Source organism: Staurois parvus, unplaced genomic scaffold, assembly GCF_062004578.1.
Source record: "Staurois parvus isolate SC_StPar_1 unplaced genomic scaffold, SC_StPar_1.0 ptg000425l, whole genome shotgun sequence".
Taxonomy (NCBI): Eukaryota; Metazoa; Chordata; class Amphibia; order Anura; family Ranidae; genus Staurois; species Staurois parvus.
The window spans coordinates 4,221,793-4,248,440 of NW_028318221.1; the positions used below are offsets into that span (position 1 = coordinate 4,221,793).

General features: G+C 39.6%; 1 protein-coding gene and 1 long non-coding RNA gene across 6 annotated transcripts in view; one reads left to right on the forward strand and one right to left on the reverse strand.

Moving 5' to 3' along the window:
• The window catches only part of BTBD2 (BTB domain containing 2), a 130,785-nt gene that overhangs the window by 49,884 nt on the left and 54,253 nt on the right, over positions 1–26,648 (forward strand). For 3 of the 5 annotated variants that reach the window (XM_089687454.1, XM_089687449.1, XM_089687451.1), the window contains 2 exons: positions 10,816–10,921; positions 13,943–14,050. In XM_089687454.1, coding sequence (XP_089543580.1) covers positions 10,816–10,921; positions 13,943–14,050 — 214 coding nt within the window. The remainder of the gene's footprint in view (positions 1–10,815; positions 10,922–13,942; positions 14,051–26,648) is intronic. The other 2 variants (XM_089687452.1, XM_089687453.1) reach the window with 1 other exon arrangement.
• On the reverse strand, positions 22,291–23,028 carry LOC149454530 (uncharacterized). Its single transcript, XR_016314194.1, has 2 exons — positions 22,914–23,028; positions 22,291–22,804 (listed from the first exon to the last, which is right to left on the reverse strand). It is a non-coding gene; the product is annotated as an uncharacterized LOC149454530 (long non-coding RNA).

Genomic DNA, 26,648 nt, shown 5'->3' on the forward strand with positions numbered 1-26,648 from the left:
ATGTCTGCGTTCAGAATGGTCCGATCTGTTGCACCAAACCTGCTTTGGCCTGTTGAAAATTGGCAAGGTTTTGTAAAGCACAGTCCAAGCACAGAGTTCCCTGTTTGTCTTTAAGCTGAGTAACACGAATTGGAGGGTGACTACTTTCCTTTATCTTCTGTGGTCAGTGTATGACCTGGCCTCCCCCTATCTCTCCTGCCTTGAGTGACTGTGGGTTTCCCCTGCCAGCTGCTCCTCCTCTTGTCTGTGCACTGTTCCTCTTGTTCCTGCGTTATTGTCTTTTTTTTTGTTTTTTGTTTTTTAATCTAAACGCTGATTTGTTAGGCTATATTTAACTTTTAAGCAAATGTTTGTATATTGGTGAAGTTCATGAGTACGTTAAGAATTTAGAAGCTAAAAACACATCTATCCCTGATAGCACTCTGAATCAAGAGGGTGGCTGTGGTGATTGTATTGTAGTGCTTGATTCAGTAGAGATTTATAAGAAGGCCTGTGTTTATTGGTTTAGATCCATAGGTGTTAATAAGCATCTGTTCCTTGCAGTTGATGAGGATGATTGAAATTGGCCAACTGCAATGTTCTGAACTGAAGCAATGGCTAACAAAACTGTTAAAATGTGATGGACTTGCATCTTTTTTTTCTTTTTTTTTCCATCTGACTATGTAACTTTGTGAAACAATGATTTGCTGCTTTGGGTCACCATTCTGGCTTAATTTGAAGCACCAGAGACCATCCCCACCCAAGACTTGCATTAGGGAAATATCTGTTTGAGATGGGTTTATTTCCTCTAGCATGGCACTTTCGCTTTCAATCTTTTCAAATGCCCAAGGATCTCAGAATGGGTTTTTTTTTTTTTTTTATTGCGGAGTTCAGTCACTTCATATTGCAAGTGACCATATTCATGACTGTGCATGTGTTGAGAGTGTCTGTCTAAGAATGACAGCTGATATTGGGTTTAAGACCTTTCTTTGGTGGGTGAGCACCACTATATAGTCTGCAAATGGTGCAATTTATGGCCCTCCCCAATGTGTTTATGCTGGTTTCTGTCTTCTCTATCTTATCAGCAAAGTCAAGGTATTAAAACTGTTACAAGATTGGGATTTTGCATCCAGTTTGGTTTGCAGCATGCATTGGGCTCTTTCCGCTTTGCATATGGAGTCAAATTCCAGGGCGTTTGGTGTAATGTAAAAACAGAATTTAAGCAGGTCATCAGGGCTGATTGGTTTCAGTAGGCCTGCATTTCTCAGAATTTTTAGCCTGGTCCTATTTAAAACATCAGTTTTATCTGCAGGTATGATCAGATGGTTATTTGGGGTGCATGTAGAGGTCTTGGCGGATTCCAGTGTCCCCTAGCGTGCTCACTTCTGCCTCAAGCTGCTGAAGAGATGACAGTTAAGATATGTGTCTGCCACTTTTTGTAATTGCTTAGAGAGATTAGAAGAGACTGACTTCAAGATCAAAATCTTCTGAGTCACATTGCTCCGGGTCATCTATGCCCACCATTTTGGGTGGGAGGCGCTTTGTCTTTTAGTGTAGGGCTGCAACTTATGATTATTTTCATAATCAATTAGTTGGCCGATTTTATTGTTTCGATAATCGGATAAAAACGTAAAAAAAAGGTTTGCTGTATAGTTTAGTTAATATGTATAATGTAATGGTAAATATAAATAACCTGCTTCGCATATGGTTAGGGAATAAAATACCTAATCCACTCTGAGAATAACAGAAGAGATAAATACTCAGCGGCCACTTTATTAGGTACACCTTGCTTGTACCAGGTTGGCCCCCACTTTTGCCTTTTTAGAACTGCCCTAATTTTGCGTGGCATAGATTAAACAAGGTGTTGGAAACATTCCTGAGATTTTGGTCCATATTGACATGATATCTTCACGCAGTTGCTGCAGACTTGTTGGCTGCACATCCATGATGCAAATCTCCTATTCCACCACATCCCAAAGGTGCTCTATTGGATTGATATCTGGTGACTGTGGAGGCCATTGGAGTACAGTGAACTCATTTGTCATGTTCAAGAAACCAGTTTGAGGTGATTTGACCTTTGTGACATGGTGCATTATCCTGCTGGAAGTAACCATCAGAAGATGGGTACACTGGCTCCCGGTGTGGTCTTCTGCTGCTGTAGCCCATCAGCTTCAAAGTTCACGTCGTCGTGCATTCAGAGATGGTATTCTGCACACCTTGGTTGTAACGAGGGTTTGAGTTACTGTTGCCTTTCTATCATCTCAAACCAGTCTGCCCATTCTCCCCTGACCTCTGACATTAACCAGGCATTTTTGTCCACACAACTGTCACTTGTTGGATGTTTTTCTTTTTTGGACCATTCTCTGTAAACCCTAGGAATGGTTGTGCATGAAAATCCTAGCAGTTTTTTAAATACTCAGACCAGCCCGACTGACACCAACAACCATGCCACATTCAAAGTCACTTAAATCCCCTTTCTTCCCCATTCTGATGCTCGGTTTGCACTTCAGCAAGTGCTCTTCACCACGTCTACATGCCTAAGTGCATTGAGTTGCTGCCATGTGATTGGCTGATTAGCAATTTGTTACCAAACAGTTGAACAGGTGTACCTAATAAAATATTTAAAAAAATCTCTATCACTGTTTTGCAGAGTTTCAGAAACAAGATACCTGCACCTGCTGACCATACACAAATTTTTCATTAAAAAATTTTAATTTTAAGAATGTTCGTTCATTTTTCTAAAGTGTGGTCAAATCGATATTTGCTTTTGACCACAATGATGGGAAAATTCAAAGGAGCAGAATAGAAAACTTTTCTTGATCATCCGATTTTTCACTCAATGTGTACAGTAATCGTATAGAAATAATCGAATAGAAAAAACGTGCATGATCAGAAGCAAAGAACAACCCGGAAAAAGGTGGCAACAAACATAGAAATTGTACAGAAAAAAAAAACATTTTGCCTTTTTGTCTGAGAATTTTCTTACAAGGTAATACCGTTGTCCGTTTACATCATGATACGCACCTTCGTGGAAAATCGAACATCAGATTTTCTCATAGTGTGTATGCCATTATAGTAGCAGCAGCATGCTTTTCTATCACCTGTCGTGATGGGGTTAAAAAAACAAATTAGATCTTTTTATAGTACAAAAACAGCAGATAATCACTACTATAAGGGGTTAATTTACAGGTGCATCTAAATAAATTAGAATATAATCAAAAGTTAATTTATTTCAGTAATTCAATTCAAAAAGTGAAACTAAAATATTTATATAGATTTATTACACAGAGTGATATATTTCAAGCATTTTTCTTTTAATTTAGATGATCGTGGCTTACAGCTAGTGAAAACTCAAAATTCAGTAACTGAGAAAATTAGAACATTACATAAGACCAATAAAAAAAAAGGGTTTTAATACAGAAATGTTTGCTTACTGAAAAGTCTGTCCATGTACAGTATAGTATGCACCCAACACTTGGTTGGTGTTCCTTTTGCATAAATTACTGCATCAGTGAGGTATGGCATGGAGGCGATCAGCCTGTGGCACTGCTGAGGTGTTATGGAAGCCCAGGTAGTTTTGATCGCGTCCTCAGGTCGTCTGCATTGTTGGGTCTGGTAGCTGGTCTTGCCTAGGGCACAAAATAGTCTAGCACCAGCCCTGAGTGTATGGTTGATAAATGGAGTGATTGTGCATCTCTGTGCACGTCCTTCCCATTGGGCGCCGAACCTGACTTTTTTTTATAACCGGTTTTAAAATGGTTTATTGAGTAAGGCATGTTAATGGATAAGTTCACTTACATCCCGGTCACATCAAACCCGATTTTGAAATCATGCGACTTACAGTGAAGTTGCATGATTTAAAAATCGGATGACTTGTCGATTTCATTGCGATTTGCAAGACATCTCACACAGATGTCTATGCAATTCGCAAGAAAAGTAGTGCTTAAGCCCCCGGTCACATTGGTTGCAACTTGGCATGCCCTGCAGCTTGCAAATCATGTGCCAAATTTCTCCCTATTGTCCGCTATTAGAGCAGTCATATCAGTCCGACTTGGTTGGAGCCGCACCGATTTCTAAAGTAGTACATACACTACTTTTGTTGCGATTTGCGTAGACATCTGTATCAGATGTCTTGCAATTCGCAATGAAACCGATTTTGAAATTGTACGTCGCACGGGTTCAGAATCAGCTTTGATGTAACCGGGGTATAAAGGGATATATATATAATATATATATATATATATATATATATATATATTCTTTTTTCTTTTCTTTGCAGGTAAAAAAATTCTGCATTTGCCTTATTATTATCACTGAAAGCATTGCACCAGCAGAATTGGGGGCGTGGATCGGGCAGTGGCCGCAGCACAGGGAACATGTTACATGTTCCACCCTGAAAACAGGTGGAACATAAAAAATGTACTAAAAGGTGAACTTATCCTTTAAACTGGTGTTTGGGCAGTCTGTGGCCTTCTTTCTTTGAATTTTAACTGAAAGTGGTCCCAGCTGTTCAATAGTTTACAAAAGCTGCTCTTACAATTTTGTAATTTTAGCAGCCCTAACCTTCAGGAAATGATTTATAGCCTCTGACAATGTTTTGAAAATTATTATTGGTACAATGTACAAGTGTTCTGTTTTTCTAAAATTGAACGCAGCCTGCAATATATATAATGTGGCTTACTGGAGCATTTAGTCAACTGATTTGATCCAGCTTGACGTGCCTGACACAGAGTTTGGCATCAAAAATTACTGTTTTTGTGTTTTCAGATAAATGACCCAAGTCTGTGTAGTGGAACAGAATCATTAACAATCTGTCTTTAAACTACAAGCTGTCCTGGATGCACTAGTTGTTTGGGCACTTGAGGTTTGAAGTGTCAAGCTATGTGCTTGGGGGGGCCTAAGCATTAATGCATTATACAGCCTAGGGGAAGTAAGAGGATGACGCATCAACTGAGAATGATCTGGGTGTCCTGGTAGATCATACACTTATTAGTATGCAGTTCCTCTCTACAGCTTCTAGAATGAGCAAGGCAAGTGTGTTTTTCACCATGTATGCGCACTTAAGTTTTGGGCACAGGGTCACAATAGATGTAGTGGAACTGGACAGAATGGTATGAAGTACAGCTAAAATCAGTAATAGCCATCATCAATTAGTTTAACTGAATATATTCCAGTGTTAGAAGAGACAGGAGGAGATATGATTATTGTAATGTATTACTATAGTATCCCTTGGTGTAATTTTTTTTTTCATTTTAAGCTAATCTTTCCATGCAGAAAAGTTCTGTAAAGTGGCTAGGAATTTCAACAGTTCTTATATTGTGTATACAGTGGGGATCGAAAGTTTGGGCACCCCAGCTAAAAATTTGTATTAATGTGCATAAAGAAGCCAAGGAAAGATGGAAAAATCTCCAAAAGGCATCAAATTACAAATTAGACATTCTTATAATATGTCAACAAAAGTTAGATTTTATTTCCATCATTTACACTTTCAAAATAACAGAAAACAAAAAAATGGCGTCTGCAAAAGTTTGGGCACCCTGCAGAATTTATAGCATGCACTGCCCCCTTTGCCAAGCTGAGACCTGCCAGTGTCATGGATTGTTCTCAATCATCATCCGGGAAGACCAGGTGATGTGAATCTCAAAGGTTTTAAATGCCCAGACTCATCTGACCTTGCCCCAACAATCAGCACCATGGGTTCTTCTAAGCAGTTGTCTAGAAAACTGAAACTGAAAATAGTTGACGCTCACAAAGCTGGAGAAGGCTATAAGAAGATAGCAAAGCGTTTTCACAATATCCTCTGTTCGGAATGTAATTAAGAAATGGCAGTCATCAGGAACAGTGGAAGTTAAAGCAACATCTGGAAGACCAAGAAAAATATCAGACAGAACAGCTCGCAGGATTGTGAGGAAAACAATTCAAAACCCATGTGTGACTGCACGATCCCTCCAGAAAGATCTGGCAGACACTGGAGTTGTGGTACACTATTCCACTATAAAGAGATACTTGTACAAATATGGTCTTCATGGAAGAATCATCAGAAGAAAACCTCTTCTACATCCTCACCACAAAAATCATCGTTTGAACTTTGCAAATGAACATATAGACAAGCCTGATGCATTTTGGAAACAAGTTCTGTGGACCGATGAGGTTAAAATTGAACTTTTTGGACAGAATGAGCAAAGGTACGTTTGGAAAAGAAGGGGCACAGAATTTAATGAAAAGAACCTCTGTCCAACTGTTAAGCATGGGGTTGGATCAATCATGCTTTGGGGTTGTGTTGCTGCCAGTGGCACAGGGAACATCTCACGAGTAGAAGGAAAAATGGATTCAATAAAATTTCAGCAAATTTTGGATGGTAACTTGATGCCATCTGTGAAAAAGCTGAAGTTAAAGAGAGGATGGCTTCTACAAATGGATAATGATCCTAAACACACCTCGAAATCCACGGGGGATTACATCAAGAGGCGTAAACTGAAGGTTTTGCCATGGCCTTCACAATCTCCTGACCTCAACATAATTGAAAATCTATGGATAGACCTTAAAAGAGCAGTGCGTGACAGACAGCCCAGAAATCTCAAAGAACTGGAAGACCTTTATAAGGAAGAATGGGCAAAGATACCTCAAACAAGAATTGAAAGACTCTTGGCTGGCTACAAAAAGCGTTTACAAGCTGTGATACTTGCCAAAGGGGGCAGTACAAGATATTAACTCTGCAGGGTGCCCAAACTTTTGCAGACGCCATTTTTTTGTTTTCTGTTATTTTGAAAGTGTAAATGATGGAAATAAAATCTAACTTTTGTTGACATATAAGAATGTCTAATCTGTAATTTGATGCCTTTTGGAGATTTTTCCATCTTTCCTTGGCTTCTTTATGCACATTAATACAAATTTTTAGCTGGGGTGCCCAAACTTTCGATCCCCACTGTATTTTAAATATATACAACAATCAGGCATAGCTTTATGACCACCAACAGGTTAAGTGAATAACATTGATTATCTTGCTACAATGGCGTCTGGAAGTCGTGGGATATATTAGGTAGGAAGTAATCGTTTTGTCCCTGAAGTTGTTGAAAGCAGGAAAAATGGACATCTCACTGTGTTGTGTATGGGGCTGTATAGTCTGACTGGTCAGGATGCCCATGCTGGCCTGTGTCCAGAGCCAAAAGCACCTACAGTGGGCACAAGGGCATCAGAACTGGACATGGAGCAATGAAAGAAGGGGGCCTTGTCTGATACATTTTCTTTTACAGTTTGAGGATGTCCAGGTGTGTGCATGTTGTGTACATGGGGAAGAGATGGCACAGGATGCACTATGGGAAGAAGGCAAGCTAGTGGAGGCAGCGTGATACTTTAAGCAGTGTTCTGCTGGGAAACCTTCGGTCCTTCCATTCATTTGGAAGTTGCTTGACCCGTACCACGTACCTAAACATTTTTGTGGACCAAGTAATGTTTCAAGAATAGTTTGAGGGACACAACAACGAGTTTGAGATGTTAACTTGGCTTACAAATTCTCCAGAACTCGATCCAATAGTATCTGTGGGATGTGCTTGGTGCCAGATACTACAGCATTTTTTCAGAGGTCTAGTAGTGTCCAAGCCTTGATGGGTCAGGACTGTTTTGGCGGTGGCAAAAAGAGGACTTTTTTTTTTTATACTAGATGAGCGGACATAAAATTATTGCTGATCAGTGTGTGTAATAAATATATACAGTTGTGTTCAAAATAATAGCAGTGTGTTGAAAAAAGTGAATAAAGCTCAAAATCCTTCTAATAGCTTTTATTTCCATACACACAAATGCATTGGGAACACTACACATTCTATTCCAAATCAAAACATGAAGAACAATATATCAAATTTGTGTTGTTCATCTAAAAAAATGAAGAAAAGTGAATATTAGACTGTTCAAAAAAATAGCAGTGTTTGTATTCTTCTTTACAAACTCAAACATTCACTATATAAACTGAAAAATGTTTGAAGATTTTACTTTCCTTTGAATCAATTAATATTTAGTTGTATAAGCACTGTTTCTGAGAACTGCTGTACATCTGTGTTGTATGGAGTCAACCAACTTCTGGCACCTATGAACAGGTATTCCAGCCCAGGATGATTGGACTACATTCCACAGTTCTTCTCTATTTCTTGGTTTTGCCTCAGAAACTGCATTTTTGATGTCACCCCACAAGTTTTCTATTGGATTAAGATCCGGGGATTGGGCTGGCCACTCCATAACGTCAATCTTGTTGGTCTGGAACCAAGATGTTGCACGTTTACTGGTGTGTTTGGGGTCATTGTCTTGTTGGAACACCCATTTCAAGGGCATTTCCTCTTCAGCATAAGGCAGCATGACCTCTTCAAGTATTCTGATGTATTCAAACTGATCCATGATCCCTGGTATGCGATAAATAGGCCCAACACAGTAGTATGAGAAACATCCCCATATCATGATGCTTGCACAACCATGCTTCACTGTCTTAAAAGTGTACTGTGGCTTGAATTCAGTGTTTGGGGGTCGTCTGACAAACTGTCTCCGGCCACTAGACCCAAAAAGAACAATCTTACTTTAATCAGTCCACAAAATGTTGTGCCATTTCTCTTTAGGCCAGTCAATGTGCTCTTTGGCAAATTGTAACCTCTTCAGCACGTCTTTTTTTCAACAGTGGGACTTTGCGGGGGCTTCTTGCAGATAGCTTGGCTTCACATAGGCGTCTTCTAATTGTAACAGTACTCACAGGTAACTTTAGACCTTCTTTGATCTTCCTGGAGCTGATTGTTGGCTGAGTCCTTGCCATTTTGGCTGTTCTTCTATCCATTCGAATGGTAGTTTTTTCACTTTCTTCCACATCGTTCAGGTTTTGGTTGCCATTTTAAAGCATTTGCGATCATTTTAGCTGAGCAGCCTATCATTTTCTGCACTTCTTTATATGTTTTCCCCTCTCCAATCAACTTTTTAATCAAGGTACGCTGTTCTTCTGAACAATGTCTGGAACGACCCATTTTCCTCAGAATTTCAGAGAGAAACGCACTGTAACCAGCATGTACAACATTTGCTGCCTTCCTTCCTTAAATAAGGGCAATAATTGCCACCTGTTTTTCAAAGAATGAATAACTTCACTAATAGAACTCCACACTGCTAATATTTTGAACACGCCCCTTTCAATTAGTGATTCAATTACACAGAATCAGCAGCATGCATGTCATGATCATTGGGTCTGTTGGATTTCTATTACTCTACTACACCTGCTAGTAAATTATTTGCCATGTAGAAATATCATTTCTACCAAAAACAGCGATTGATCAGGTTAGTGATGTCTGACTGCATTTATTTTGAACACAGCTGTATGTATGATTTTTTTTTAAAGTATACAATTATATGCAAAAAATAAAATTGGCATGTGTTTCTTGTAGAGTTGTAATGTTCTTTTTTTTTTTTTTTTTCTTTTTTTTTTTATGGCACATGCTGTCAGTGTTTTGCACAGTAAGGGCATTACATTAATGATTTTTATTATTTTGTTTTGTGGAATCACTGCAATATCTGTAATGTTTGAACTAAGATTTTTTTTTTTTTTCTTTTTGGCAGCGGTTTTTGTTACAATTATCTACTGTGTTCTTTTGTTAGTGTAGAAAATTATTTAGCAGCAATTTGTCTTTCATAGTTGGTCACATCTTTATATTGCTTAACCACTTCAAATCCAGACACTTTCACCCCCTTCCTGCCCAGGCCATTTTTCAGATTTCATCGCTGTCACACTTTGGCAATTGCTCAGTCATGCAATACTGTACCCAAATTAAATTTATCATTTTTTTTGGTAAGTAGACAGTCCAAGATATTTAGTAAGCGGCATGGCGAGTAATTTTTTTATTTTTTTTAACATATGGTCACCAGAGCAGTATGGCTTCACCATCTGGTGAAGCTGGTGACAGTATGTAACAGTATTTGGGGGATGGGGGTTGAAATTTCTTTATTTATTTTTTTTTAAGTACTGTTACCAGAGCAGTGCAGTGTCACCATATTGACAACAGTATTAAATGGTTATGAACATCATATGACGTCCTACTGGAATAGTGGTGCTCCCGCCTGGCCATATTATTATAATAGGCCAGGGAAGGAGGTGGTCAGAGAAGGGAGTATGCTGTGTACTGAGACGGGACAAAATTTTATTAGCGAATATTTATCTTTAATAACAACATTGTTGGAGGTTGATTTAGGAAGTATTTGATTGTCTTTGGCAATAGGAAGCATTTTTTTCCCTGCTGAGCAAGTTCGACTGCTCTTCATAATTGTGTATATATGTGTGTGTTTTTGGTTTTTTTTTCCTCTGGATCAATTGAATGTTGTAATTTCTGAAGATGCAAGGTCCTTTACATTTTTATTTATTTTGCCGTTGTTTAACTCTAAAGACATATATTAGCTAACTAATTATATAACCAGAGAACAGGCACCGTGTATTTCCTACTTTACATCCCTTGTTCATAATATCCTTTTCAGTACACTGTCTGTGCCTTGAGAATATACTACCTTGGCATGGGATGCAGGATTTGCAACCCAGCAAATCTGTCCACCTATTGGCACCATATCCGATCATAGCCAACATAGCAGTGTTCTTGGACAGGGGGTTCGCAGTGGATGTAACTTGTAAGTCTCCTAAACGGCAGAAGAGCAGATACTAAAGAGGCTCTGTTGTTTTTCTTAAATCACCTTTTAGTTTTAGGTCAAATGGAGGAAAATTTTGCTTTCATTTTATCTCTTCAAAGAATAGTCAGTATTGCACACTGATACCATTTTATTTCTCGTGCATATATTAATGTAATTTTTTTTTTCCCCCCCACAATTCAGGCTCGCCTCTTTGATGAACCTCAGCTTGCCAGTCTCTGCTTGGAAAACATTGATAAAAACACTTCTGATGCCCTAAATGCAGAAGGATTTACTGACATTGATTTAGGTAACTTATAGGTGTGCTTCAAAATGTAAACCAGCTCTTATTAACAAAAAACCTGTGTGGTGAGAAATATGTCGGCTGTTATTGCTGACCTCTTGTAATTGCTAGTTGCCTGGTTATCTGTGACTTCTGCACTTTGTGAAATCTGAAACAATTATGTAGCCAGAAACATTAAAACTCCTGATCAATGACTCAAATCACTAAAACAAGCATTTTAGCATAACAGTCAGGCAACTAGCATTGTTGAAAATGTAAGGTAGTCCACCTATTTCTCTTAACACAAGATTCATTTCGTGGTTTCCTGCACTGTAAACTACAGTAGCTAGAAGAGTTAAAAAAACTTTTTTTTTTTTATCACAAAGCAGAATTCCATGTTTGAATGGTCCAAACTATCTATTTACTTCATTAACAGATGCAGCGGCTTTTTGTTCTGTATAAAATGTATGTGACCTCAACTACCTACAATATAAAGCACTTCGTTCCAGCAGTCAGACGGGTATTTCTGCTACATTCCTGGAACAAAATGTAGTCTGGCTAAGTACTGCTCAGCCATTCACATGGAGTTTTGTATTATGTGAATGAATACAAAGCTTCCGCTGATTGGCTGAGGTGGAGATAGTGATGTCATCTGCCCACCTCTTCACCTCAGCCAGTCAGAGGAAGCTTTCTATTCATTCATAGAATGCACAGGTCCCTGTGAATGGCTGAGCAGAGCTCAGCCAGACTGTTTTGTTTCCAGGAGTGACGGGAAGTTCCTGTTCCACTTCCATACACAGACCTGTATATTGTTCGTAGCTGAGGGTTTATAATAATAATTATTATTCCGGACTTATATAGCTCTGACAGTTTGAGCAGCGCTTTACAACACGAAGGTAGACAGTAAAGTTACAATACAATTAAAGAGGATTCAAAGGGCCCTGCTCATTGGAGTTTACAATTTTTAAAAGGGAGGGTCTAGTGATACAAAAGATGATAACTCTGAGGGATGAGCTGATGGAGAAAATAATACATACAGTTTATAGAGAGCTCACAACTTCTGCAACTGGTTATAAAATAAATGGTTTGTTTGGACCAACATGGTCCAAACAAACTATTTAAACTTCACTAAAACCTGGAGTTTGGAGTTAGGTGCCGAGACTAGAGTAGGGAAAGGTTAGAACGTCTCATGACATTTTTATTGCTGTCTATTTCCACTACGGACGTTGGATGGATAAATGAGAGCAAATCTCCCCAATTGGGCAATAGATTGGAAATGACTTGACAGCAATTGCAAGTCTTTCCCTTCTCAATCCAACAGTTGTGAAAACACAGGTATATATCCTTAGAACTCAATGCTAATATGGCTGGCTTTGCATAGGAATATGTCTATTAGGAGGGGCCAAGACCTTATGATCTTATTAGTGTCCTGTTGGCAAAGCCGAAACTCTGGACAATATATTTCTGAGCTTGCAGTATGAATATTTGTAATTGTAGTGTATCATCCACAAAAATTCCCATAATAGTGGGTCAATTTGTGATATAGCAGCTTCAGTTCCCGTTATTTTGTGTATATAGATAGCTTTTACAACATTGGGAGTTTGTTGACCCCACAATTCAAGGTAATTTTGTGGATGATTTTAATAATTTGTACCAGATCTATACAGTGTTTTTCCAGGGCCTGGAGACTATTTGTTTCCTCTGCAAATGTTTAAAGTACAGTGTTATATCATGCAGCGGTCTGTAGTATTAAATGTACAGAGCATAAAGTGTAGTGGTCCAATTTATGTAACCTACAGAGCATGCATTGCAGATTCATACCCCTATATTTTTCTTTTGCTTTTTTTGGGCTAACTATGCAGATCTCTGTGTACCATGGACACTTCCCAGGCTAGCACTATTTGTGAGTCCTGTATGACTTTTTTCCTGTTACACCTAGCCAGCTTATCTCCCAATTAAAATGGCCATACACAGCTTTCCCTTTTCTGTAACGGTATGTTATTGCTAGTTATGTTCCATAGTTTACCTTTTACATGTTTGTTTACCTGGTTGCTTCAACCTATTTATCATGGGCAGTCCCAAAGCTGCAGCCATCCAATGATAGTCCTATCATGTACTGCTTATTACATATGACCCTGAGATGTAACGCTCTGAATATACTGTAAAAGGCTAGGCACAAAGGGTAAAGAGGGAATTAGTCTGTAACCTAAAGTATAACTAAAGACACAGCTTTGTTTTTCTTTATTTTTGATAGAGTATGGGATTGTTAAAATTGGTGTGCATTTTGTTTTTTAACTGAAGGACTGAGCATAGCGCAGAGCATCGGAACAGGGGTAGGGTAATTAATACAGTCTCCACTGCAGGGTTTTTTTTTTTTTTTTTTCTTCTCGTCCAGAGTTGGGCTTTAAAACAAGTCATGTTGGGATGACATGGTATTACTCAAGCCAGAATGCATGCTGTGGAATTGCTTCTGGCAGAGATACCATGGCCCTGTCTGGCTTGGCAACAGCCAAGGGTATAAACCCTGATAGGTATATGGTGTTTGAAAGAATCCAGACCTATGGGAGTGTGCTTGTAGTTCTGTTGATTGCAACTCCTATCTAGAATAGCTTGATATATGGGCTCACATGATACTTTGGGCATGAGACTTCCTTCTGTATGCTCCTGTAGTGGTATTTTGGTTCACACTATTCTCTGGGGGTAAATATAGGGACTCTCCAATCTGGAAGGATCTGGCATTTCAAGTCACAGGTTGCAAGACACCTTAGTATTTTATCAAACTACTGATACTTTTGAGACACAGCTGAGGAATAAACCGAAACCCACATCTAATAAACGATGGAGTGGCTTATGCAGCTTAACTGCAGTACAATTCAGACAAATCGATTACTCTTGTTAGATATGGCAGATAGATCTTGGGGTCTTATCATACATGCAAATTGATGTTAATGCATGGATCTTTTTAAGTACTGTATATATGTCAGCAAATGCAGTTCTCCTGTCTGAAATTTCCTGTGTGTTTTTATAATGCATTTCTTTAATTAGCAGAAGCTACAGGGGTTGGACAAAAAAAATGGAAACACTACATGATTTGCAGGTGTGAAAGTGACGACATGTTTCGTGTTGAAAGCGGAAGTGATGTAACACTCTTAACAGGTGGGAAGCCTTACTTTCGTAATTCACTTCGTGTGCTGCTAGTAATATGGAGTCATGTCAGCTTACTGAGCTTCAAAGAGGGCAAATTGTTGCTGCCTGTTTAACTGATGCCTCTGTGACTGAAGTTTACAATTTATTTGTCGTGTCATGAGGTACAGTTTAAAGGTTGTGACGGCATATACAGTCTCCGTCATCTAATAAGCATAAACGCATTCGACATGGTCAACTGACCGAAAGAGACAAAAGGACATTGCGCAGGATTGTGACCCGGAATAAGAAAACTCCTGCAAAAGTGCCTGCAGAGCTCAATCTCAGTCTTCACACCTGCAAATCATGTAGTGTTTCCATTTTTTTTGTCTAATCCCTGTATATTCTAAGCAAACATATCTTAGGACCAACTAAGATATATATACTTTGGCACTGGCATTTCTGATGCTATCTTGAAAAAGCCATTCTGGAAAGGAAAATAGAAGTATAGGATGATTTACAGCTACTGGTTGTTCTCTGTGGTTGGATGACTTTCCAGCTGAATTGGGTAATGCTGGTGGCAACAGGCCTATATCGAGACTGAAAATTCTAGCAGTTCTCCCTAGATATGTCATCTAGATAATGTTATCTGTCAGACTAGAAGACACATTTATTAGTCACCCTTAAACAAGGGAAGCCTCGTGCTTTATATGCCTAAATACCTTTTACAGGCCAGAATCCTTATTTAATACCATTGGCAAAATCCTTACCAAAATATTAGTCAAAAGGCTGAATAAGTCATAAAATCCCCTCATACGCCCCCCACCAGTCAGGATTTTTATAGAAGAGGTGGGTAGGGATCCACCTATTTACAGGCTTTTCACAAATTTTCTCCTCCCAGATGCCTTGGCTCAATGTTAGTTGCATCTCTAGATCCTGAAAATGTTTGATTCAGTAAAATGTGAGTAACTGTGGAAAGTCCTATTGTTGTATCTTATAGCAGAGCCAGATTATGAGAGTAACTCTGGGAACCACACCTTGAAGGCTTTCTAGTGTAAGCCTACAACTATAATCCGAAGACATTTTTGTTGGCTCTAGTTCTCAGTTTTTACAAATGGGCATGGATCAGCACGTGTCATTAAGTACTATTAAGGGTCAAATCTCTGCATTTGTATTATGATTTTTGAGCTTGCTTTGGCATCTGATTCCTTTTACTCATGTTGTCTCACCTGTCAAGCTACCTATAGCCCCATATGACGGTTTATTTGGTTCCCTCTCTTCTTAATGGCCGTCCGAGTCATTGTGCAAAGTATAATGTTACACCTAGCCAGCTTATCTCCCAATTAAAATGGCCATACACAGCTTTCCCTTTTTACTTGCCATAACTTGGCTCTGAGGTTGTCAGGAATGGTAAGTTGCCTTTCCTAATTCTCCATTTATGAAAGGTAGTCTTATGACCTCATCTTGCTTTCTTCTGAAGGTACTATCAACTTCCATATAAATGAGGGTTTTGTTCTGCCCTTTTGTTTATCATTGCCCTTCATTCCCTGGTATACGGTACATGCTGCCAAAAATCTACCTTACTTCCTCTGAGTTGGTTCTTCTGTAAGACAGACTCACTCTGTCACTCTGAAGGGTTGCTCTGCATCACGTGACACTATTGAAAATTGGATTCTCCAGATTGTATCCCAGTTATGTTTTATTAGGGACTGGAATCTCTGTACCTATAATTACTAATTCTACATGAGTGGTAGGAACCAGCTGGGCCTTACAGCACAAGGTATCTGTCTCCCAAGCATACTTGGCTGGTGCCTGGTCATCTGTTAACTTTTTTTCAAATTGTATGGACAAGGCATTGACTGATGTCATTTTTGAGAATACATTTTGCAGGCAGCCATGACACGTCATGACATTTGAGGATGACTGTTGACATAACTATTTTATATAGGTACTGTTTTTAAATCCCTCAGATGAATGCTGGGAGAAAAATGGAATTTTGTACTCACACTTAAACAGTTTTCTCCAGTTCATTGCCGTACACAGATTTTCTCCGCCATACTGATTTTGTTTTTGTTTTTTTGGGCATGTTGCCTTAGTTAAAGGATATGTTCACCTTCGGGAACATGTTACATATTCCCACCCATTTTTAAGGTGGAACATGTACCCAAGGCTGCAGCCGCTGCCCGTTTCTCCCCTCTCCCTCTGACAGAAGTATGGGAAGAAGTTCCCCCTTACTATCTGTCAAATTTGAAACCAGTGTGGCTGTGCGGGGCTTCACCCACATGGCCACGTCATTCATTCACAGAGATCCGTGAATGAATGTACTACAAGTCCCAACAGCCTTTAGCGGCTGTTGGCTTGTTTTTTTCAATGAACTACCACGGCGCTGTGGAACGCTGTGGTGGTTCATTCAATCTTCCAATCAGTATTATCTGCTGGCTCGTATATCCCGTACAGGGAAGCTGATATACTGACAGATCTGCAGGAGACCTGCATGGCACCAGCGATCTGATTGCTGGTGCAATGCTTTAGGTGCATTATCAGTTAATGTGTTTTCTGAAGGCTCTGAGGTTTTTTTACATTCCCCTTTACTTACTGCTTGTTGCTCTTGGGCTTACAGAGCATGTGTAGGGGGTGTAGCCACTAGGAGGTGCTGTGCCTTTTGATTTGCCCTCTAGAGGTCTGATGTGTTTCCCCTTCCCTTCATACACTACTGGAGAAAAAGATTTTATGGTGTGCACAAAAATGTATTGTTATGTTGTGGCCTTATCCTATTGCAAAAATGTGCTGCTCCAGTATTGACATTTCAAGGAAGCTTAACTCCTTGTTACCCTTTGAACCCCATCTGCCTTTTTGGGTGTACTTGTTGATGAAGATAGTAAATACTGTAGAACCTATATTTATATGCTTTTATGCCAAAGAGATTCTAGTGGATTTCCAGGGACTTTCCCAATCAAATTTTAGTCTGTACCTATGAAACGTTTTAATGTTTTGTCATAGAACATTGAATTACAATGTGTGGATTTATTTTTTTTTTTACAAGGATTAACAAAACTATTTCAAAGTGAATATGGATCTCAGCAAAATAATTTAAATAATTACAGCTGAATGCTTAGGTTTATATCCTCTGGGTTAGTGTTTACGAAATTTAGGTTTTGACAGCAATTACCCTAAATCTGTTTACTAAATGCATCTTTTGCAGCAATTACAGCCTTAAATCTGTGTGGATAGGTCTCTATCAGCTTTGCAAATGGGAACAGTTTTTCTATATTGCCAAGAACGTTTCAAAACTCTTCTGTCAGGTTCAGCCACAACTTTTTATAATGGCTTGAGATCTGGGTTTTGATTTGGCTTTTAAAGGAAAGATTTCATGTGAGCTTTAGGGCAAGTTCACACTACATTCGTCCTGTGTGCTTTTTCCTGCATCCATAACGCACAGACAGTAGGTTATATGGTTGTCAATGTCATAGTTCACATCATTGCTTGCAGTTCCGGATGCAGAAAAAAATGTAGAACGGGCTGCATTTTTCCTGTACTGGAACGTGGTAAAACACAAAAAATGCACTGGAACGCACATGCCCCTATTTAAATTGAAGAAAGACAGGGGGAAAAAATGACCTGGAACGCGTCAAAAGTGCATCGGAACGCTTCAAAAACACGCATGCATTTTTATACTGTGAACCGACCCTAAGTTAATGGTGATTTATTTTTGCCTGCCTCTGCTACTATTGGAAATCTTCTAAAATTAGGATTCCCAGCCTCAGTTAAAGCAGACTCTGAGCTATTCCCTAACATTAGCAGGAACTTGGTGGCCTTCATGTATGGAGTCTCTACTACTAGCGGAATCCTCTGTAAGGATTAAAATTAGGCGCAGTGAGGAAGAAACATAACTACCGTATTTTCCAGCGTATAAGGCGACTGGGTGTATAAGACGACCTCCTAATTTTCCAGTTAAAACATAGGTTTTTGGCTATACTCGCCGTATAAGACTACCCCCCTTCCGAGGCAACACCATTTAAAAACATCAGATTTTTTAATTGAAATGGTTATGACTTACGGGTACTTAAAATCCTTCAAAATCCTCATGTTCATCCTCTGACATCATAAGTTCATGAATGACATCTTGTGATACATTTGTAAGACAGTCATCATATGGATCAAATTCCAAATCAGATGGTTACTGCTGGATGTGCGGTAATACGGTAGCTTCGGCTACATACAGTATATATACAGCCCGCTGGATGTGCAGTAATGTACATACAGTATAGCGCGCTGAGCCAAGCTGGCTCAAAACAAATGTCACTATGACAGATTAATCTGTGAGCTCACTGGATGTGTGGTATATACAGTATACTGAGCCAAGCGGTTTCAAAACGTACCAGTACGTCCCTACGGTAATCGGCCCGCTGGATGCGTGTATGTACGGTAGCTGCGGCTACATACAGTATACACTGGGCCAATCACGGTGAGTGATGTCTTCTACTAATGAATACAAAGCCTGCTCGGATTGGCTGAGGTTGTGACATCATCAGCCCACCTCTCTGATTCAGCCAATCCGAGCAGACTTTGTATTCATTAGTAGAATACATCACTCACCGTGATTGGCCCAGTGTATACTGTATGAAGCCGCAGCCACCCTACATACACGCAACCAGCAGGCTGATTATAGTAGGGACGTACCGGTACGTTTGGAAACCGCGTGGCTCAGCGCAGTATACTGTATATACTGCACATCCAGCAGGCTGACAGATTAATCTGTCATAGGGACATTTGTTTTGAGCCAGCTTGGGTCAGCACGGTATACTGTATGTACAGTATTACCACACATCCAGCCAGCTTGACCCAAACAAACTCAAGGTTCACATTTTATACCCCGCGTATAAGACGACCCCCAATTTTTGGGGTATATTTTTAAGTATAAAAAGTAGTCTTATATGCCAGAAAATACTGTATTTGCTTTTACTTGGGTAACGTAAGAGTTGTCTGTCCACATTGATATGTATACAAACTGTGCTGCTTCCTCAGTACCTGAAAAGACCTGAATGGGGATATTGGTAGCTATGGAAGCTAAACATTTTAGTTCTTGCTGAGTCATTGTAAAATATTACATGGTGCAATTGTCATTGGCAAACTCCAAAAAACGTCAACAGCAAAGGATGATGAAGTAAGATGTTAAATTTATTATGAAAAGGTTGTATCCCCATGACTTTTGTAATTTTATGCGCCATTAAACAGATTCCGGCTTAATAAGCTTTCAAACATGAGTCTTGTCCGAAGTCTAACTCCCTTCACCTATGAATTATATACTGAGGTTATTCAGCAGCATCCAAGTTGTACTTTGGACATGAATCATTTACCAGGAGACTGATTAGTATTACAAAAAACAAACGCTTGCCTAGTGAACTGCTCACCAAATAGTTGGATACAGTTCTCCTTTCCAGTATTCTCTAGCAAGGGTTACTCTACATCTACACACCGTTATTTGGCCTCCTGGTTCCTTCCTCTCTTCTACACTTAGCAGGGTTTAGCTGTAAAGTAGACTGCCAGGCAAAAATAAATTGCCATTTACAAAATCAGCAAGGTATAAAAACATATACACATATGGGGGACAAGTTTATCAAATGCGTTATCCCGGTCACAGGACCACATATCAAATGCGATACTTAAAACGTCAATTCACTATTGCTAGTATGCAGTATTTACTGCAAATCGCAAAAATGCTAACTATCATGGTTGTCAAAGAGTGGGCAACCGCCATGTCCTTTACCATTGAGTCATCAGAATGTAAAAAAAAACCAATTATGAGCAAATAACATTAAGGGAAAAAAACCCTTTGGGTTTGGCACAGATTGTGCAGGAAACCCCCTTGCCAAAATGATAGGCAAAAAAAAATTAATGACATGGGGTCCCCCAAAATCCATAGCTGACCCTTATCTGAGCTTTCAGCCCGGTGGGTCAGGAAATGGAGGGGGGGGGATGAGCAAGCATTGATGGGGACTGGTCTTTTCCCCGCAACCGTGGCTAGTGGTTGTGAGGGTCTGTGGGTGGGGGGCTTATTGGATTCTGGAAGCCTCCTTTAACAAGGGGGCCTCCAGATGCCACCCCCCTATGTGAATGAGTATGGAGTTTTATTTTAAAAAAAAAACATAAAAAAATGTCCTCCATGTTGAGGGCATGTGCGACACCCACTGACAGCTGATGACTTGTTACATTATTGCATGTTTTCACTACTAATATACCACATGACTAACGTGGTATTTTAGCATTTTTTTTAGTGAATGCCAACCATTTTCTTGAAAAACGCTGTGCAGTATCTTACCGCATACTTGGATGCGATAAGATGCCACTTTCTGAATTGTTCCCATGGTCTGTTAAACCTTCCCTACCTCTCACCCCACTCTAACATATCCTGACCATCTTTTATTCCCCCCTACCTTGTGCAGACAGCAGTGTTCATCCAGGTCTGTTACCGCTGCTAGTTCTGGTGCAGGGGATTGGTGATTTAGATGGTACCCTGAGACCACGGTTTCCCTGCCTTCCCACTGTGACATCAGTTCTGTTCTTTCACCTGAGAAGACCCCACCAGCAGTCCTCTGTCACTGACACCTGAAGAAGGACTCCAAGCAGGATGTAAATAGAGGAGATGACTTGAGGCTGCAGTGTCGTGTGACTGATGGAGATTTTTTTTTTCAGATAAAAAGGGCTGGGCAGGGGGTGAAACTTGTCCTTAAAGAGAGACTTTTAAGCAGAACTGCAGACAAAAATGACAAAATAAAAGTGATAAGCAAATTAAAAGATAAAATAAAAATTGGCCTTTGTTGCAACATTCTCCTTCAGTCTGAAGCAGTCTCCCACACCGATGTCTTAAGTCATTAGATGTCCCCAGCTTGACAGCCAACATCTTGCAACCTGCTTCTTTTGAACCCAGGTTGTCAGACCTGCCCCAGTCTGTGAATGGACCATGAAAGTAGAAGCACCTTTCAGCTGTCCTAAAAAAAAAAAAGCTTGATTGCAGAACTCAAAAGGTTATCAGCACAGTGATTGATAAATGATAAAAGGAGCTGCAAAACAAGTTGCTTCTTTGTTGTCTTGAACCCCTCAATGCCACCTTCCGGCAACCCTTTAAGTTGGCTTTAATTCTTGAGAGGCTGTGCAGATTCTATATCAAGTGACTTTGCTTTCACAATGGTCACATGATTGGGAGTCCATCCCACTGGCTTCTGATCAGATGTTGTGACAAACAGCTGTTAGTGACAGCTTGGTCAGTGTGCTGTGAGTGCACACTCCGCTCTGAACCTCCCAGGCTGCAGTGGCATCTGGGAGTTAAAGCCCCAATTTTCTTACCGCCGCATATGTGTTACATTCACATAAGAGGCTGAAGTGTACTCCACTTTTGCTGACAAAACATAATGTCCATCTAAGTGATTGCAAGGCTATTAGAAAACGTTGTTGCAGGATTCTTCCTTTGTTTTCTATTCTAAAGTAATAGCTGTTTGTCAAAATAGGGTTTAATAATGAAAAGGTCAAAATGGTGCAAATAAAATTTTTACAAAAACAAATATATTACAAAGTAACAAAGAGAGCAAGAAAAGGGAGACAGAGGTGAAAAAAGGTAAATACTTGCAAAGTCCTTGGTTTTAGTAGAGTTCAGTCAAGGGTGAGTAAAGTGTTATTGGCTCCTATAACTTGACAATTGTTCCTTGGTTGATGGTACATGAGAGCTCCAAAGTGTCCTGGCATTCCCTTTTTCTGTGGTGGCAAAGGGGTGTTGACCAAGACCATCTGACCTATCATCCAGTTTAAGGGGTGGTTGCTGGGAGGTCACCACGTTTATGACCAAATCCCAAATACTGTTTCCTATAAGCTTTCATATTTCTGAATAGATAATGTTTACAGATTGCTAACATGCAGATTATTGTCCAGTATGAAATTCGCTTTAAAATGGATACAGATATGACAGGTCTTGAATATCTATTTTTCATAGGAGAGGTTTGGAGGCCTAATCCACTCTGGTACCTCCTAGGATAGGGGTGTTTGGGTTCAAAATGCTACCCAATAACTGATAAAGGTGAATATGACTTTATTCTGGCAATGCTGTCATTATTTCAGAAGTTATGACATATAGTGCGATGGTGATAGCCTCTGCCGAGAGACAGATATGCATATTCTATGGATTCCAACTAAGGTACAGTGCTCAGCATAAATGAGTACGTCCCTTTTGAAAAGTAAGATGTTAATCAATATCACAATGAGCACAAGAACAATTTCCAAAATTTTGACAAAACTGAGTTTTATAGAACATTTGTTTAGCTCATCACATGAAAGTAAGGTTAATAATATAACTTAAATTACAAAAACTTCAGTTTTACTCAAATTAGTTGAGGCAAAAATTAATATACCACATATCAAAAACTACTACATCTAGTATTTTGTATGACCTCCATTGTTTCTAAGGACAGCACCAAGTCTTCTAGGTATGGAATTAACAAGTTGGCGACACATTTCCACGTAACTTTTTTTCCATTCTTCAAGAACAACCTCTTTTAGAGCCTGGATGCTGGATGGAGAGTGATGCTCAACTTGTCCCTTCAAAATTCCCCATAGTTGTTCGATTGGGTTCAGATCAGGAGACCTACTTAGCCACTGAATCACTTTCACCCTGATCTTCAAAAATGCAACAGTGACCTTAGATGTGTGTTTTGGATCATTGTCACTTTGGAAAAGTGCACGACGACCAAGGGCACGGAGTGATGGTGCCATCTTCTCTTTCAATATAGAGCAGTACATCTGTGAATTCATGAAACCATCAATGAAATGCAACTCCCCAACACCAGCAGCACTCATGCAGCGTCACAGAAGGACACTGTAGGCACCATATATTTTTCTTTGTACTCACCTTTGTGACGCCATACAGTTTTGAAGCCATCAGTTCCAAAAACATTTATCTTGGTCTCATCACTCCAGAGTACAGAGTCCCAGTAGTCGTCGTCTTTTTCAGCATGGGCCCTGGCAAATTCTAGGCGTTCTTTTTTTGTGCATGACCTTTTAGGAGAGGATTCCTTCAGGGACAACACCCATGCATGCCATTCCTCTGCAATGTATGCTGTTTTGTGTCACTAGAAACAATCACCCCAGTTTGGCTTTCTACTTGGTTATTTGCATTGAACATGGATGGCAATTTTCTTCAGCCCTTTCCAGTTCCATCTTTGTAAAATGTTTGTATCACTTTTGATACAGTATTCTGACTGATAAGTAAAGCTTTGCTGATCTTCTTGTAGCTTTCACCTTTCCTGCGTAAAGAAATTATTTTCTTTCTCAGGCCTTGTGACATTTCTCTTCTACAGTATGTGGTGCCATTGCTGACTTCATGAAATGGGACGGGATTTCCTTTAGGTAACACCCTTTTCTAATCAACGGTCTACTGGACACCTGTTTAATGAATAACTAGACTTGCCTGTAGTTAAATTCTTGTTAATTAGGATTTTGTTGTCTAAAATTTAGCATTGCTCCTAAGACTTTCATTGAGGTGTATTCATTTTTGCAACATGGTCTTGAGTGAATTTGTTAGGAAAATTTTTTTTTTGTGTTTGCAAATGAACAAATCTTGTTTACAATCAATGGCCTGCATTGGTGGGAGTATTTTGTAGAAAATGTTGATTCTGAAAAGAAAGTAAAGGTGTTCTGACAAATCTGTTGGGGTGTACTCATTTATGCTGAGCACTGTATTTATGACCCAATGTCTGGTGAATTTCAGGTCACTGAAGTGGCTAAGTCAGACACTTTTATGGGCCCTGCAGATGTATATTGGGGGTTAGCTCCAGCTAGTCCTTTTACCAGACTGGTCAGGGTTGTCTGGCAGCAGTTAAGCGTTTGTGGATTGTATGAGCTGAAAGGAGGAGGAGAAAGGAAAAGGTCCCTGTGCTATGCCTTCTTATGACGAAATGGCATCGGGGACTTGCGACTTGAACAAAATGGCTGCTACGAACAGCCATTCGTGTGCCAGGTACGCACGAGCATTACACACTCTGCTAAATCTGTAAGTGCTTCTTGGGATTTTGGCATCAAGCAGTTGTTTCCCAGATTGCCAGGCTGACACCTGTTCTTCTGTTCACATGGTCTCACATTCTACCAGTTGGATGTTTTTACCTTATATGATGCCAGCTTCATGTGGAAGGTCCTTTTTGGTGGCTCTTGGACCTGCAGGCAGTCCCCAATTCTGTTCTGCTCTTGGGCCTGCTAGTATTTTGTTTTCTGTACCGCCCACTCCTCAATTAGACTGCTTTTGGATGCCCTGAAGGTAAAAGGCTTCCTGTTTCCATCAATGGACAAGAAAGGAAATTGGACTTTTGTATTTGCCGGAAAATCCCTTTTTTGGAGGCTATTGAGGGACACGGCCCACTTATTTGCGTGTACCAGCACACTGTTTTTGTAAATTATGAGGCATGCTCAATAAACTATCCTGGACTGGCCTACACTTTTTTGTTAGTCAATATTCAATCCTACTGCAGGTGATGGTGTAACCTGAAGGCTAAAAGACTTCCTGTCTCCCTCAAAGGACTAAGGCTACTTGCATGTGGGTGCGTTTGCCTGTGGAGTGTAAGGACACTGCCTATTTTTAACATATGTGCCAGATATCCTAGAACTGGGTATAACCGCTCATAGACCTAAATGGGTAAAAGGGCTGTCTTTTGTAGTATAATACATGTGTACAGACATATAATCTTAGTTGTGGTTGGTGCTTTACACCTGTGCACATCTTTACACCAATACCTGCATACAGCCACCTTCATGTCTTTATGTGGCTGCGAGTAGCTCTAGGATATCCAGTACATCAGAAATAAGTCTTTACTCTTCATGGGAAAGTGCACCCATGTGCATGTAGTCCTAAAATAATTTTATACGAGGAGTACAAACATTTTTTTTTAATGTTTTTCTTTCCCCCTCTCATTTTTTTTCATCCAAGTGAATGCTTTCCCACTAGAGTTGGCTGTTGGTGTATGCCTTTCATAGTCCTAATAAAGACTTAGTGCCGGTTCACATATATGCCGATTGGATTGCTTCCTATGGTGCCTGTTCACATATGTCCAGTGCACTTGCGGTGCAGGATTAGTGCGGTCTGGAAGAGTCATGTACAATTTCTGACCAGTGCCTTCAGGTTCATGTGTTTATTACAGTGTATTGACTTCTATAGGAACCATTTTCTAAGCCGCATATGTGAGAACAGGATAAAATCCTGAGCTAATCCTGTCCTGAACCTGATGTAAACCTGACATGAACCGCTGAACTACTACTGTCAATTATCTATGAAACCTGAGCTTCAATTTGCACCGCACATGTGTGAATCCACTGTAAGGGTTAGGGCCATAGTAATGATATCTAGTATATATGGAAAAGCAATATCTGTTTTCTTCATATATAGCAGGAAAGAAAATCTGATCTATCAATCCCAAGCTACAGTCCTGGCTATTGCACTAAATAGAGCTTAGTTACATAGTTAGTCTGGCTGAAAAAAGGTTATTGGATTTTCCCTGGATCAACTTTACCTATAAATGTTAGTATCCAGTTATATTCTGTGTATCCAAGAAAGAATCCAGGCCTTTTTTAAAACAATCCACTGAGCTGGCCAGAACCAACTCTTGAGGGAGTCTATTCCACATTTTCACAACTTTTACTGTGAAGAAACCTTTCTGTATTTGGAGATTAAATTTATTTTCCTCCAGACGTAAAGAGTGCCCCCTTGTCCTCTGTGATGACCTCAGGGTGAATAGCTCTACACCAAGCTCACTATATGAGCCACTGATGTATTTATACATGTTGATCATATCCCCCCTTAATCTCCTCTTCTCAAGAGAGAATAAATTCAGTTCCTCTAATCTTTCCTCATAAATGAGAGAAATTAATTAAGGGGTTTTGTGACCAGACCGGAGACTTGGGAGTCTGTGTATAAACACAGTTGTTCGCATTTGCCCAGCCCTCATGAATTTTTGCTGTATTTTGGTCAATATGTTGATTTCCTATGATCATCAGCTCCATTCAGTGGCCATAATATACATATTTTTCTGAAAAAACCTTAATCAGGCAAATACTATATTATGGCCACTAGAAGGAGCTGACAACTGTAGGAAATCAACAAATTAAGCAAGATACAGCCAGAAATCACAAGGCAAAGGCTTTTGAAATTTGCCCAACGATTTTTGATAACCTAATCCTGTAGTGTTTATATACCCAAAACTTTTTTCAGGGTGTTTATCTTTAAAAAAAAAAAAAAAAAAAAAGAATAGAGGACAGTTAAAACCCAAGCTAGTTTATTTTGTTGTCTGTGTCCTGTTGGGGGGATTTGCCTTCACTTCCTGGCATGGAGACAGAACAGGAAGTAAGAGTACAATTATACATAGTGAGTGAATTCCCCTCTTAGACATTTGTCCCCAGAACAAGTGTTCTTATTAGAATATATATACACTCTATTCCTGTTCTGGAGACAACTGTAAAAGGTTTGGATTTTTTATAATTTTCTATCCCAGTGACAATGGTCATCAGATTAAATGGATAGGGCAAATCTACCCAGGAGGGATAATGACTGCAGTAAAAAGTGCCAGAAGTTCTAATTCTTCCCTACCCAATTGTGACAAAT